Source organism: Odontomachus brunneus, unplaced genomic scaffold (assembly GCF_010583005.1).
Source record: "Odontomachus brunneus isolate Ranch 3 - 2012 unplaced genomic scaffold, Obru_v1 Obru_scaffold_027, whole genome shotgun sequence".
Lineage (NCBI taxonomy): Eukaryota > Metazoa > Arthropoda > Insecta > Hymenoptera > Formicidae > Odontomachus > Odontomachus brunneus.
Window position 1 is genome coordinate 206,000 of NW_022639477.1, and position 15,884 is coordinate 221,883.

Consider the following 15,884-nt stretch of genomic DNA (forward strand, 5'->3'; position numbering starts at 1 on the left):
TCTGCACTTTTCTTTAACTTTACGACAAATACTGGTATTTGTGTAATAAGTTAGCTGCAAACATTACAAAAGAAAATACTAAGAGTTTATTGTTATTTATAGTCAGCATTCTGTTTCTTCAACAAAAATTTTCTTCCCTCTCTACAATTCTTTTCATATTTTCTTTCAGACTAGAGATCTTAGGATACCTTATAATAGATACGCCAGTGAAGCTATCATAGCGTTTGTCAATGCGCCTGCGCAAGAAATTCCCTCGATCTCTCATTATTGGTCTAATCGCTTGGTAGTTCTGCGCGCGGTGCACTCCACCTTCATTGCAGTTAAATTCGCTTTCCGGAAAGGACTGACAGAACGTGTGGTCCATTCTTCGTGGTTTTTCACCTAGTAAAATGACGTAAGTACATGATTCTATCGCAATTAATTCCTTTCCAAAAGCATACTTGGTGAACAATAATAGCCATAAAGCGGAAGGAGAGTCAAGTTCACACTTGGTGAGGGCAGTATGAATCATAACATTTGCACCTCAATCCGTATTGGCAAACTTGTCTCGTGCAAAAAAAATTTGATCTGTTTAGTGTTTATATTTATTAATTACTTACACATTTAAGTTCCTTTCTCCATGTAAAAGTGTCTTAGAAGATTATTAAAGAAAAAACTGAAAGAGATGCAAATTAGTGGTGAATCCATGAAATTTTGTTTTGTACATTTTGTACAAACTTATTCAGATCTCATCAAAATTCTTTTTAATTATAAATATTTGGAAATGGAAAATCTCTTTATGAATTGAAACAACATGTCGGTGCATAAATTGAAAAAGATAATCACATTTAGGATGAAATCATAACTTATGAGCCTGCTGATAAATTATAATAAGCATCTTTGATACGTTGTAAGAAGAACTAAATATAATATAATAAGACAAAAGAGTATAAAAATATGTAAAAATTACATATATTTAATTGTTTTATTTGGAGAATATTACAAATTCTTTGTCTGATATTCTGTTAATGTGCATAACAAACTAATAAAACATACGTAATATTATTTAGCACATAATATTCTTTAATGTTTAATTTATTGTATATATTATTATGCATTTGTTAATATTGCATGTATTAACATTTTGTATACAATACATATAATACTGGTAGCGTTAGAATTTTAGATATTGTAAGAAAATTGTTTTTCTTAAATATTATTAAATATTCATATTAAAAAAGCCTAGATACATATATTTACTTAGATTTTAATCAAATTGAGGAATATCACATTTAGCTTAAGATATAAATTTTCATTCTTGGTAATCAGCAATACTCCGACAAAGCTAAAGTCAACAGTATCCCATATATGAATACAGGTATACATTGAAGAAGCTTAACAGAAACAAAAATCATGTGAAGAAGTTTAAAAATACATTGACTGTTCCTTTTGATGATCTTTTTAACAGTCATTCTTTTTCCTAAAACATTAACATTATTTCATATTTTATGAACAATAATGGTCATTAAGCAGAGAGTCGTTAATCAAATAGATTCCCTATGTGCTTGATTATAACAAGGCTAATGAATTCTCCAGTTTGTTATTCCACCAGTATTTGGTGGCTAGTAAGATCGATTGAGTCAAAGTTCATCAGATTTTAAATGGAGGAGGTATGTAGTCGCAATCACAATTACATGATTTCACTATCCGATGTAAATTGCTATTGTTGTTAACGTTTTCTTTTTGTTTCGCAGGCGTTGTGTCTGCTGGTGGCAGTCGGACACGACGAAACAATACCTATAAAGTTCGCACGAAGCGTACATCTTTTAACAAACTTCTCCGCTGAAGAAACACCAGTAGAACGTGCGTTCGCTGCACATCAAGTTGACCAACGCAACGAGTGTATTCAGTAACTATATACACTAATGTACACACGCTACAATAAAAATCGAAAAAGAAACGAGAAACCGATGGATTCACTCCTGCCGCGTCGTATCTCATGTTTGCGATAAAACTTCTAGCACTATAGCTTGATATCAACTTTGGCAAATTTTGAAAGTTGCGATAGGATAAGAAGCTTTTATGCAATCGCGTTATATTGCGAATATGCGATAATATAAAGTGGTCACTTGGGTAAAGTCCTCATGGATGAAAAGGTATAGACTTATCTCAACTTTCTTCAAGAAGATATGCGTACACTTGTGTACGCCTGTTTTATGCTTTGTAAATTGTAAATTTAAACATCAACGAAATTTAATTTTTTTTATTTATTTGTTGTAGTATAAATTAACAAAGTAGCAATGACTAAATTAATGCTCTTCGAAAGATCACTATTAATTATTTTAAAAGTTCCAAAGGCCTGTGAATAACCGAAGGTAACACAAGCATATCTAAATCGGCTAATTTATATTCTTTTAATTCGTAAATATATACGTAATATTTTTTTGTTGTAACTAATCAGATATGAGAGTGTAATTATAGCGACAATGTATCTTACAATTATGACGATTCGATATGCTTTGAATGTACATTATTCCAATTATTCCCTGCTATTCAGTTTTTAAAGTTCCCTCATTCGTCTAGTTACTTGTTTCCAAACCCTCCAGTAAAACATAGATGAGATACTACACACATGTTCAGCGCTAACGCAGCGGGCGATAAAGGAAGGGAGCCAGGCCCAGAATCCTGCTTCTTTCGGGACTTGGTTCACACGAAGGTAGATGTACCTGCTTGCGCGTGTGTATGTGGGTCCTACAGGCCTGACTACAGGGCACACCATTGCCGAGCTATTTCCAAACGATCTTTGTGGGGGCAGTACGGCGGCGGTCGCTGCGCTTTGAAGGAGCACATGGTTTCAAGTTCCGCCTCGTAAGCAGATGCCAGCGTAGCTGAGAACCCGCGTTTAACGTTCCGCTTCCTCTTTTCGCATTTTTACACGTACGAAGCTCGCGAAACTATCCCGCCGTGTGCGCTGTGTTCATCAATTTTCTCGGGATCTCTTCAGGACTCCTGGAGAGCAATTCATTCCTCCCTGCGAGCTCCTTGGAATATTCCAACACCAATGGAGTAAAGTAAGTATCCGTATAAGTTTTTTAATTCATATCCAATTTATTTCCGAGATAAATACAGTTAGATAGATAGAACTTGAATAAAAATTTATTGAGATCGAATGCTTTTTTTTATATTTATATATAAAAGCATTTTTTATATTTATATATAAATGTACGAATTGTATTAGTTAGTACAGACTGATTAGCAGTTAAATCACATGAAATCTTATCATACATTTTGAACAAGTCTCTAACAAAAAATTCTTATCATAAATCATCGATATCAAGATAACGGTATTCTTTTTTCGTTTTAAGTTTTAAGATTGGAAACGAAAGGTCTGTTTGTGAACTATAAAGTGGAATAATATGAAAAGATAATGAAACTATTGTTTCATATTTGTTTCATTTTGTTTCATATTTAATTACAAGTGGGAGGTACTTTATGGTGTAACAATAAATAATTTTTACCTCAGAGTTCCGACAAGTATTTTTGTGCTACCCAGCGATAACAAAAGATATATATGAAAGAGAAGGAATTTAATTTATTTTAATTGATTACACGAATAAAGCCATTATCGCACTCGACAAAGTGATTTTCTGATAGAGCGATCTGATTTTTATTTCCGATAAAACTGTCGCTTTTCATAAATCGCGATAATACGACGACATCGATGCGTATTTACATGTTTTTGATGACCGGCGCGAGAATAATCGCTGATAGCGTTATCGAGCTGCGCGACGCGGAAAATTCGGTGATTAGTCGGCAGAAGAACTCGTTGACTCAACAGTTTATACACATCAAAACCTCGATAGAATAACAATTGACAGAGAGAACACACGAAATTATACTGCACAATGCGAATCGTCCAGAAGTTCGCGCGGAATCGAGATAATTCCTCGCGAGATTATCAGAGATATATAGACGCAAAAACCCAAACCCTCGCTCCTCTGCGTTCCACTTCGTGAGAGGTGGAAAATGCGAGAAATCGTATATGCGACGCGGGATATCGGCTAGCCGGCGCTTGTATTTGTTTAATAAAGTGACCGCGAAGAGTGTACTCTCCAAGCGAGTGGACTCCAGCTCGTTATCAGCGATATCAACTAGCAGAACGGAGAGACGACCAACCGGGCGGAAGGCTGTTAACGAGCCGTGTGGTTGGGCAATGATTATCGAAAGCACTGACAACTGCTGATGACGACGGCGAGTCACTGACGCTCCTCTCCACCTTTTTCAAACAGTCGTGGAGAAACCCGCGGGCCGATGCTATCGTGAGCGTGGATTATCTATTGGGCGATCGCGCGCGGAATCGATAACACGAAATAGAGCGAACGTATGAGTGAGTGTTGCTTCTCAATTCGGGCTATGAGAGGAAAAAAAACAGGAAAGAGATAACACTGCTGCTGATCAATTCGAAAGAATGCGGTGCTTAATGAAACTGCAACAGTAAATACTCAGCATCAGGGGATCAGTCATATTATAATCAGTCATTTGCGCGATAAAATACATAATGTATGAAATATTAATATGTAGATTACTTTCCGCCGCACTGCGAAGACGATATTTTACCATTGACAACAATTAACGCTATCTCGTATAGTTTTATTAATTTTTGCAAGTTGCGAGCGAATCTGTATACATTCTTATTCGTGCGCGAATATCACATATTATGTTATAATTGAATATCGATTGTCAACGGTGAATTCGATGTGATCCAGTCGCTTTGAATTGGAAAAAATTATATTTCAAGTTTTGAGAGACTTTTTATTAAAATTAACTTCCTGAAATCTTCTCTTTTGGAAAATTTGTCAGTGCAGAAGTGCGTGGAATGTAAGAGAAGAAGAAATTTCACAAAAGTTGGACATATTTCTTGAGTCATCACGCATGCAATCCTTTTAATGGGCGTGAAAGGAAACAGATATGACTGCGGGTAACCATCAGCTTCCAAAGCATTTCCGTCCTGCGTTATAAGCTGACTGTGCTACATTTTAACGGATATATTCATGCTTTTGCATTTTTGAGGAAAATAGTTTTGAATATTTCATCGCAACTCTGAAGAAAATAGTATCGTGCACGTAAAATTATATAAAGTAGGTGCTCTAGATTATTTAATGATAATAATTTAATATTTTATCTTCAGGTTGATAATACAATGAATATGAGTATGAATATATGAATATGAATATACGAATATGAATATATGAGTTTCCGGTTTTGTAGTCCAAATGTGCTTTGTTTAGAACAAAATCGTAGATTCCGTTTGGGAATTTTTTATTTCATTTAAAATCAATTTTTCCTTTTACCAAGTAACACAAATAAAATTGTTTTCTAACAATCAGGATAAAACTAACATTCAATTTTTCTCTACTTGCAGCACGTCTTAGAACATGATTTTTGAAAAACGCTTAGTGCTGCTCGTTCACGTTCTTTGTTTTCTCTGCGCACGTTGCGATGATGATACATTCGCGTCGTCATGGACCACGAGCTCCACGTCAATGGAGCCAGACTACAATACTGAATCTACGGAAAATTACACATGCTGTGATTCTACGTCCATGGCGAGTCTCACGAGCCAAGATCTTGGACCTACAGACAGCCTCGATGGTTCCACGATTCACGAAAATTTGACTATGGACGACATGCATAAGGTAACCACCAGGGATGGATCCTCGACGACTAATTTTCAGATCGATACCGATGAGTCGTCCTTTTCGACTACTGAATATACACAAACTATTACGACCACCGACGATGCGACCTCTTCGACCACGATGAAGTCAACCTGTAATTCTGTGTGGCCAATAAACGCAACGGGTAATTAATGCGATTCTTATTAGAAATCAGCAAAACATCTGTTGATGGAAATTAATAGAAATCTAATTTGACGTTTTTACTTATTGTACATATTAATATATCCGTGTATTATTTTATATTATTATATATTATTTTATATTTTTTGTAGAAGACACGAGGGAAGTGATTAACTTGAAGGAGGACGAAATAGGCACGGAATGGATCAAACTGTCGTGGGAACCTCCGTGTAAAACGAACGATCGTAACATATCGATAATGTACTTGGTCGAAAGATGCGACCATGACAAGAATTGCAATGAGACGAACGAACACAACACATCGCACAATGCGACCAATCTCGATGCGTGCACGCAGTATACGTTCACTGTGAAAATTATCACGGATTATTGGAGATCTGATATTGGAGCCCTTTTACAAACATCGACAAACGATACTAGTAAGTATATTGATCCACATTGATAGATCCACAAGAGATCAAAATTTAGTTGGAATTAATCCATTCAAAAGAGATTTTTTTACACTCACAACATGACACTCGGCGATACTCGTTAGTAAATATAACAGTTACTAAAAGCATATAAGTAACTTTATATCTTTATTAATATCTTTATTAATAAAGCAGTAAATCATATTAATTACTCTTAGTATCCTTATTAATAAAATATTCTTTCTCTTCCAGTTTCTGAAATCGGAGAGGTACGCTCTCTGAGTGTGGGCGCCGTCGACGTCAGTAGCGTCCAATTAACTTGGCTAGCGCCCGAGAAACACGCGAAATGCATATCGAATTACTCGATCGTGCAGTGCATCGGGCAATCATGTAATGAGACCGCGGTCTTCGTCGTAAATTATACCGCTAGCAATCTCGAGCCGTGTACGCAGTATAAGTTCAACGTTAAAACGGTGACGCTAACCGTGGAATCCGTCGGTGTGAGTGTAAACGCGACAACAGCCTCGCCGAGTGAGTATTAAGTGTCTCGGAATTAGCGGAAAGTGGACACGCTGCGTCCACAGCGTTAAGTCCACTTTCCGTCGATTCTAGGACAGTCTGTGCGTCGTTCAACATTCGCACAAATTCCCTTCCGATTCGCCAATTTGCAGTACCGTCGGAGCCGCAATCCATGGAGATAATACCGAGCAATTTCTCCTTGACCGTCCAATGGGAGCCACCGCAGTCTGGCTTGACTTGTCTAAAGCATTACCAAGTGACTATAATGCCCAAAAATTCTACTTCCAGAATTAAAGAAACGAACATAACGTTCACGGATTTGTATTCTTGCACCTTGTATACCGTATCTGTCAACGCAGTAAATGAGGCTGATCAAAATGGAAGTGTGCTCATCAAAAGTAACACGACGACTCGGACTAGTAAGCGCGATGCTTTTGCCGTACTCATTACCTCACTTCACTCACTTACATTAAACGTTAACGTAATTTACAATAATATAAATAACAATACATCTGTATTTCAGGAAAAAATCCGCCATTATTGCATGATCAAGGAGATTTGGTTGCCATGAATAGCATATCGTTGGTCGTGAGTATCGAGGAAGATAATAATCATTGTCCGTTAATCTCCCTAATAACCATATGCAATCATACATCGACGAACGGGACTGGGTACGAGCTTTTGATCGGTAGATCCATAGAAAACATAACTTCGGAGGGTCATGAAGGTTCTCCCCTTGTTATGAACACGACCGTATCGGATCTAAGTCCTTTCACGGAGTACATTTGCAAGTCGTACATTTTTAATACAGCCGGGCCCAGCGACTTCAGTAATGGAATTGTCGCTCGGACAATGGAAGATGGTGAGCGCGCGCGCGTTATTATCGTAACAATATTTTAATTAGCTCGCAATTGATTTAGTTACTAATAACTACATTAATTATTTATCGACTTAATAATACTGTTTCGTATTAGAAATCGTGTTTAACATAAATTGCTACAATATTGAACGATATAAATTTACTCCAATGCGTTAACGCTCTGATTTGTTGTTGATTTCAGTGCCCTCTTCGCCTCTGTTGCGCGTCACGAAAATCACGGAATCGCAGTTCTCTCTAACTTGGAGCGAACCGGAATATTTACCCGGTATCGTGGAAAATTACGAGATTATGCTCTCTTGGACGCCGCTTTTCCCTATTCCGGCTTGGTGCGCTTCCGAAACACCCAAGAACGATGAGATCGTAAAACTTAACGATACATTATCTTATGATTATGACAAAGTGAAAGCATACAGGCAATACAACATAACGATGAGAGCAAAAACGTGTGCGGGATGGGGAAATGTTAGTGTTCCTCAAATAATCCAAAGCAAAGCGGCAAGTATGTTTCGTGTCCTATTTTTATTTATTTTGTTATATATAGAAATCGCTGTTAATCTCTTAAGGGGATGCTGAAGCTGAAAACTTTACCGACAGAACACTGACATTTTTCTGTAAAGTGTACGTCGTATTGGTTACACAGAATTACAAATGCTTTTACGCAATGAAAATATGTGCAAAGATAAATTGGAGCATTGCTCGATATGTGACGAAAAGGGACAAAAAATTTTTAATGTAAAATCTCAATCTATCAGCGTAATATTTGCCTAATCCAAAAGTTTCGCAGTTTGTACATGCCGAAAGTGTAGATGCTCTAAACAGAAAAATTTTGAAGAACATTGCTTTACTCTCGCATCTGCTTTTAAAAGCTTAAATATATCGAAAAAGTTTGCAAAAAGATTTCTACACATATATGGTTAGGTTTTCCGTTATAGTAAAAAATATAGTAAAACAAAGCAACATACATTCATGTAAATTCTGTATATGCAAGAAATACAAAAAAAATAGCGTGATTATGTTAGTGACGATCGTCTCTGCATTATTGACATTGTTCGAGTTCGTCATCGACTCCAGTATCCTCTTAAGTGCTGAGCTATTTTTGTGTATTACTTCATCATTTTACGTTCGTCGTTTTATCATGAAAAAAAAAGAAATATATATATATATATATATATATATATATATATATATATATATATATATATATACGCTTTATTAATAGATACTATGTGTATCTTATTTCTCTTACTGTTCTAACATTGTGTATTTATTCAGTTTCAGGTGCAGTCTCGAAATTGACATACACTATCCAAGAGAATCCGAACAATATAAATATATTAGACACGATTGTATCGTGGGGTGTACCATGTTCTTTAAACGGTGAACTCGAATTTTTCAATGTGTCGGTTCACGGTATTAGAGACGGATACGACAATCACACTTTCTTCATATTAGAGAAATGCATCAATTACGAGGATGATTACATGTGCTTGGTAAATCTGCAAGAACTAAGGGGAGATTATAATTACACCTTTTCGGTGTATCCCAAAACTTTACAAATCGATGCGCTCGGACCAGTGACTAGTAAGGATGGCATATTGTATCCTCCTGGCAGTAAGCATCAATTCTTAAATAATTTATTTCACTTATCTTGAAATTATCCAAAAGGATATATCTGATAATTTTGATTTTAAAAGAGTCAACGTCCAATTTTGGACAGTCGTATAAATTGACAAAGGTATTAACACTTTTCGACATATTTAACGTCCAAACGTTAGTTAGCCCAAAATTCGATTTTGTATCCTCTTGGAAACGAGTCACGCGTGCGTATAAATATGTATAAATATTTAAAAGATTCTTCTTTGTCGCAGTACCACCACAGCCGGAAGAGCAATACGTGACGTGGATCACCATAAATCCTTTCAAGGCGATCAAATCAACAACGACGGCCGCTGTTTTGCTGCCCTTGTTTCCTGATACAAACGGCACTGTCAAGTACTACGCCATTATGGTGTCGGAATTCGGACACAATAAACCGACGAGCATGAGGTTCGATCTGACGAAAAAGCCATGGCCTAACGTGTTCTCGTGGAAGGAGGCCATGATGAGCGACTTCTCCATAACGTATCAAGCGACACGTCCAAAGTGGAATCCTTATCGTAGGTGATATGTCCGTGCAGACATAGGATTACTGTTTGCGAAGCGCGAGACTCGAACGTCGCACGCGCACGTTGCATTGTTAAATATTCAACGACTCCTTTTTCAGCGGACTATGTAGCTGATTATGGTAACATAAAAGCCGTCAAGTTTGTAATCGGGGCGGAGGACATCTGCAAGGATATCTCGTTTAATGATGTAAACGGACCGCTCTATTGCAACGGGCCCCTCAAGCCGAATACATGGTACCACGTTAGCATGAGGGCATTCACCGACGGTGGCTACGCCGATTCCAATTTGTTCGTGGTAAAAACTAGTGAGTACGGCGTAGTTGTAGCGCATGTTCGATAAATGAACGTCCCTCTTCAAACAAATTATATAACGAAAGCGCGAATATGCGTGCCATTTAATTTGTTCTCTTTTCCATAATTCGTAATATCAGACGCAGAACTGAATGTCGCTATCGTCATTGGGATCGTCTTTGGCATTCTCTCCCTGGGAATATTGACGACGATGATGTTGCTCGTGCGGAAATGCTCGCCGTATGTGTAAGTTATAACTCCGTTATTTTTATGCATCAAGAAGCGAAAAAATAGACGGTAGTGTCGATAATGTAAAAGTAAATGTTGCCACGTGAATCCTTGTCGGAGAATCACTATTCCTGTAATCAAATGTGGTTCCTGCAATGCGCACATCTCGAATTGCATTATCCAGTAAACATCAGCTATCAGTAACATAATATTGGTGTTACAATTTCCTACCCGACAGTATATAAATACAACACGAGTGCTATGCAACAGTTACATTGTTGTTGGAGTGGGAAATTATAACATTGATATGTTACTGTTAGTTGGTGTTTACTGGGTACATATCGTTCAACCCGTTCTATACACTGTATAGCGAAATAAGATACAATTTTTCTAATCACTCCGAATTATGAGCGAAAGCGTTGAAATTCGCATCAAGTTTTGAGAAGAATTATCGATCGGCGTCGTTTTGCGTGATACCAATATTGAAAATCCCAACACGATGACGCGGTCATGCGCGCCCTGAAACGCACATAGCGTTCCAGGTAGACGCGTTTATGAACAATGATCAATATTTATTCTATGACTCACAGAAGAGGAGACTATAGCTAGAGCGTATAAGCAAGGTCACTCGGTGCACGCGTCTATCATACACGTTAAGATATACAGCACATTAGTCGGGCTGAGCGCTGTGAATGAGGTGTTAGTTTGACCGTCGCTGCGCTATCGCAAGAGCTAGGTACCGAAACGGGTATTTTTATCATGGATATTTTTGAGCATGCATGAGACAAAGGTGGATAACGTGATAGAGACAGTGTCGTTATAACGCTCGCTATATCGACATCGCCAGGAATTCGGTTATGACTTGGAACTTCCGGAGAGGCAATTCGTTGTTTTCGTTTCTAGCTAAGTGCGTACGTCCGTTGCGTAAGCTTTTATATTGTTTCGCGCCGCTACGACCGAGTGCCGACGAAGAGAAAGAAAAAACACATGCACATGTATGGAGCACAAGTGCTACTACGCACATTTCTACTCGTCTTTTTGACAATTATCATAATAATCGTTAGGCTCACGAAGATACTGATTCTATATGCTTATTAACTTTTTTTATGTTTTGTGTATCAGGATTATCGTTTCTTGTATCATCGCGTATTTGTTTTTGTCGCGTATAACTCACTAATAAGATAGAGAAGGAAAAACGGATTCTTGGAACAGAAATCATCTGTGAATATCATCAGACAGGATAAACCAAAGCGAATCGAATCAAAATAAGCTGTGGTGCAGTTGTCACTAGTATTTTGTTTCAAACAAGAGTTATTTTTTGCACATTTGAGACAAAATTTTCAAAGCTCATTTTGATCCGATTCACGTTGGTATATCCTATATTGTACCTACTTATATGATTAATTTATGTTTCGGTGAAATTCGTGTTTTAATCGCAATACTTATTATTCCAGAGTGTTACGAAGATTTTTACATCCCGACATGCCCGGTTCACCTGTACCAGCACCGTTCACCAGAAAGAAATTTATAGCCCACTGCCAACAATTGATTGACAATCCTGGGAAGCTCAGTAATGAATTTCGACTGCTACAGACGCTCAGCGTCGATTTGCAGATGCCGACGAATGCTGCCTGCTTGCAGGCTAATCGAAAAAAAAATCGTTACTCTGATATTTTGCCCTGTACGAAATCAATCTTATGATTCTTTCTAGTCCCGCGCGCGACTTGCATGAAATGTTACATGTGATTCACACTTTTAGATGACTTCTCAAGAGTGAAGCTGGACGTAATAGACAATGATCCTAATACCGATTATATCAACGCATCGTTCATAAGAGTAAGTACTCTATCTGGTGCCCGATAATATGTATATCGGTGCAAGAGATAATATCTCTTTGCAATTGGCAAATAAAATGATTTTTTTTACAAGAATGTCGTCAGATATGAATAATTGTTCAACTATAATCAACTGAAAGAAGAAAAGACATCTTTATGATAATTTATGTTCCCATAATGCAGACAGATAACGACTAAATAAACATAATTCTTCGTCTAATGAAGACGTGATTTGAGATATATTTATTGAGATATTCGATTTTTAAATCTGAAGAATCTGAAGAATCTCATGGCATTTCTGTAGAAAAAAAATGGGAGCGTCCCGATTGACTACGGTATGATTGGACACCACCAACCAGTGCAAAGAATTATCTAGTGAATTATCAGGTCGAACTAATTATTATAATATGTCCAATCGTACCGTAGTCAATCGGGTCCCACCCAAAAAAAGTCATCACAATTTTCAAGAAGAGATATTTCTGTTTACTCCTTAAACTCGGCTTATCAGAGACTATATAAACATAATATGACAGATAACATAAATCGATTTTTCATGAAATATGTCATCGTGTGTTTCAGGGATATACAGGAGAAGATGAATACATAGCTTGCCAAGGTCCGAAGGAAGAAACTACTTATGATTTTTGGAGGATGGTCGATCAGTATAACATTAACATTATAGTTATGCTGACCCAGTTGATCGAGAAAGGCAAAGTAAATTCCGCTTTTCGGTAATATTCACGTAATATGCAGTATCCTCTTTTTGCACACTGATCTTTCCCTTTTTCAGGAGAAATGTCATCAGTATTATCCAACGATTAGAGAAACCTTCCGATACGAGAACATGACGATACGTTGTACGAGCGAATTAGACTTTAGAACATATACTCAAAGAACACTTGTATTACAAAAGGTTTGTGATAAAAAGATAGCGTGCACACATAAAGAAAAATATTCACATATAAAACGTGTTTATATCAGTGATAATAATTACAGGAAAATAAAAAGAGAAGCATTATTCAATTGCATTTCAAAGACTGGCCCGATCATGACGTTCCGGAGGACTTCGATCCAATGATTAATTTCTGCCAGATAATGCGTCGCAATATTACCGCAAATAAAGGTTTCGTTGTCGTTCATTGCAGGTACAAATAAATACGATTAAACCGCGAACCGTTTAAGCTGATAACTTATAACTAATCAATAACGGGGAAACTAGTCAAATATGGAACATTATTCTTTTTTTTACAGTGCAGGGATTGGCAGAACAGGAACGTTAATAGCGATAGATATTCTCCTACAACATCTCAGAGATAATAGGAAATTAGATGTTTTCGGGACAGTGTATAGATTGCGGCACCAGAGAATAAATATGGTGCAGAGAGAAGTAAATAATAAACATATCTTTCTGTGTATTAATATTTATATAATGCAGAAAATATATAAATTTTTATATATTTGTAGAGTCAATACGCTTATATATATAACTGTATCAAGCAAGTACTCAAGAATCCTTATTTCTTAAAAACTTGTAAGTAATTTTTATATATTATGTCTAGTACTTTTTTTTTTTAATGGAGATCTATAATGATAAATACATTCACATAGATAAGCCGCCTCCGGTTGAACCAGTGTATGAAAATATCTCGAAAAAAGTCAAAGACACAGCAAATACAGATGCAAATCTAGTCAACAATCTTGAAATACGTATGTAATATATCTTATATATGGTTAATATGGTTTCTTAAACAATTCTTTCTCTTATGGTATTATTAATGGTACTGAAAAAAAAAGCACGGTAGAAATAACATTAATTTATTTTGTACTACAGAATGAGAGTCTCCGACTATAATTTAACACATGATGAGGTAGGAACAAATGCTTGGAGCTGTCTTCTGTTTTCGGTTTGCTGTCTTCTCTTGTTGCTTGTTGCTCTTGTCTTGTTCAATGCACTCGTTATTTTTCTCATGTTATCTAATAATGTGTTTAAACACACTCACATGGTAACTTCCATTGTCTCTCTGCATATATTTGGTGAATAAATTTTCTGGCATGTATACCTGCTTTGGTCGTTTATTTCATTGTGGATAGGACGTGGTTATGCAATGTAGAATAAACAATGATTTCTAAGATTTGATTCTGCATTAAATAATTTACAAACATACACACACAAATTTCATCACAATTTAGTAAAATCTATAATATTTTTAGAAACCATCTAACTCATTACTGTTGACAATATCCTAATTTTATGAATTCTATTTAGACTGTAATTTGAAGATATATTCAAACAATAGAATTTTCAGAAAAGCAATTATGTTTGATCAAAACATCTTCATGAAAAAAAAAAAAAACTAGAAAATCATATGCTACATTAAAATACCTGTTATAACATTATAATACCTGTTCTCCTAGAAAGGTAGTTAAAAAAATTTGGTATTCACAATCGGTTACGTATTGCATAATTACGTCCAATTATTGTGTTTCTTAATCTACTGCATAATTATATATGTTGTTTCAGTAAAAAGGTATAATAGCTCCGTATCTATGGAGTCTCTGGAAACAATCCACAATCTCTTTCCTTATTCATGTGCAGAACATCAAAGAAGTGCGATAAACAGTGGTAAGAGTAGAATGCAATTTTGCGAAAATTAAGCTATTGTACGTTGGACCGAAGATTAAATAGCGCGAGAGGGAGAAGCAATTTTGTCCAATATATGATTCATTGGTTGCGTTTGAACAGGAAGCGTTTGTTAGAACACTTTTGAATAAATGTTTAATATATGACTTAATAACATAAAGATTCGACTGATGTATACTAGATTTAACTAGAAGAGCTGAAACTGCCAAACGCAACCATTGTATACGTGTTTATTTGTATCACGCGAAGAAGATTTCGTTTCACGTAATTTTGCTTTAAGGTTTGAGGCAATACAAGTCAATGGATGCCATAGACGCAAAAAGTCACAGCATTATAGGTGAGTGGAGGTATTTTTTTAATTATATCTTTATTTTAAAAATTATATTGACTTTTTTCTTTTTTTGTCAGAAAAAGCCCGAACTTTGGAAAGCGTTATTTATAAATCATTAAATTTGAAGAATTCAATGTGCAAACTAAGCAGTCAAAGCTTAACACAAGAAAGTTATCCATTGATAACTTATTCAAAAGAAGCTGATTTACTCAGCGACAGTTCACAATATGCAACAGACAGTAAGTTCCATTCTTCTCTATTGAAACATGCATTTTATTTTTCTTTTTAACTATGAAGATTTATAAATATATTTTTATTTTTGCAGATTTGTGAAAGAGATGACTGGATTATACAATTTCCACGTATCAGAGAATACATAGATCAAGACAATTTGTAATTATATGTAAATATATATTCTTATAATCCAGAAACTCTTAGAATAAGGATATGTTCAGTTTAATCATGCACATACTGTTTTGGTGCAAATAATCAATTTTGCGCGAACATTCCCATGTATGAGCATATATGACACTAGAGTATATTATGTGATATTGATAAGTGTAATACCAGCAATGTTACCTGACATATGCCTTAAATAATTTAGCCCAATTAAAATTGGATAAAATGAAAGCAGAGATTGTCATTAAAAGGAATTACGAGTATATTTGTAAATATCAAATAAGGAATTTTGTAGTCAGTTAATAAGAATTATAGATATGCATATAA

General features: G+C 35.9%; 1 protein-coding gene across 3 annotated transcripts; it reads left to right on the forward strand.

Moving 5' to 3' along the window:
* The first annotated feature begins 2,560 nt into the window (after nucleotides 1-2,560).
* LOC116842824 (phosphatidylinositol phosphatase PTPRQ) lies at nucleotides 2,561-15,884 on the forward strand. 3 transcript variants are annotated; one of them, XM_032812551.1, is made up of 23 exons: nucleotides 2,561-3,050; nucleotides 5,402-5,841; nucleotides 5,990-6,277; nucleotides 6,521-6,799; nucleotides 6,940-7,206; nucleotides 7,311-7,649; nucleotides 7,849-8,166; nucleotides 8,940-9,278; nucleotides 9,536-9,823; nucleotides 9,931-10,137; nucleotides 10,264-10,369; nucleotides 11,806-12,032; nucleotides 12,111-12,187; nucleotides 12,766-12,900; nucleotides 12,977-13,099; nucleotides 13,183-13,331; nucleotides 13,438-13,573; nucleotides 13,651-13,717; nucleotides 13,795-13,893; nucleotides 14,708-14,809; nucleotides 15,108-15,164; nucleotides 15,236-15,397; nucleotides 15,484-15,884. In XM_032812551.1, exons 2-23 carry the CDS (start codon nucleotides 5,415-5,417, stop codon nucleotides 15,489-15,491), a joined length of 4,200 nt encoding a protein of 1,399 aa, XP_032668442.1. In that variant the 5' UTR covers nucleotides 2,561-3,050; nucleotides 5,402-5,414; the 3' UTR covers nucleotides 15,492-15,884. The 3 variants fall into 3 exon arrangements, with proteins under 3 accessions (XP_032668442.1, XP_032668443.1, XP_032668444.1); XM_032812552.1 differs by lacking the exon at nucleotides 2,561-3,050 and adding an exon at nucleotides 3,138-5,117; XM_032812553.1 differs by lacking the exons at nucleotides 2,561-3,050; nucleotides 14,708-14,809; nucleotides 15,108-15,164; nucleotides 15,236-15,397; nucleotides 15,484-15,884 and adding exons at nucleotides 4,845-5,117; nucleotides 14,018-14,243.

What these genes read in the sequence shown, in the direction of transcription:
- LOC116842824 (XM_032812551.1), top strand. Translation starts at nt 5,415, where the DNA reads ATGATTTTTGAAAAACGCTTAGTGCTGCTCGTTCACGTTCTTTGTTTT. An exon ending in GTGGCCAATAAACGCAACGG is followed by an intron (nt 5,842 to 5,989) that starts GTAATTAATGCG and finishes TATTTTTTGTAG; the next exon opens with AAGACACGAGGGAAGTGATT. An exon ending in CATATTGTATCCTCCTGGCA is followed by an intron (nt 9,279 to 9,535) that starts GTAAGCATCAAT and finishes TCTTTGTCGCAG; the next exon opens with TACCACCACAGCCGGAAGAG.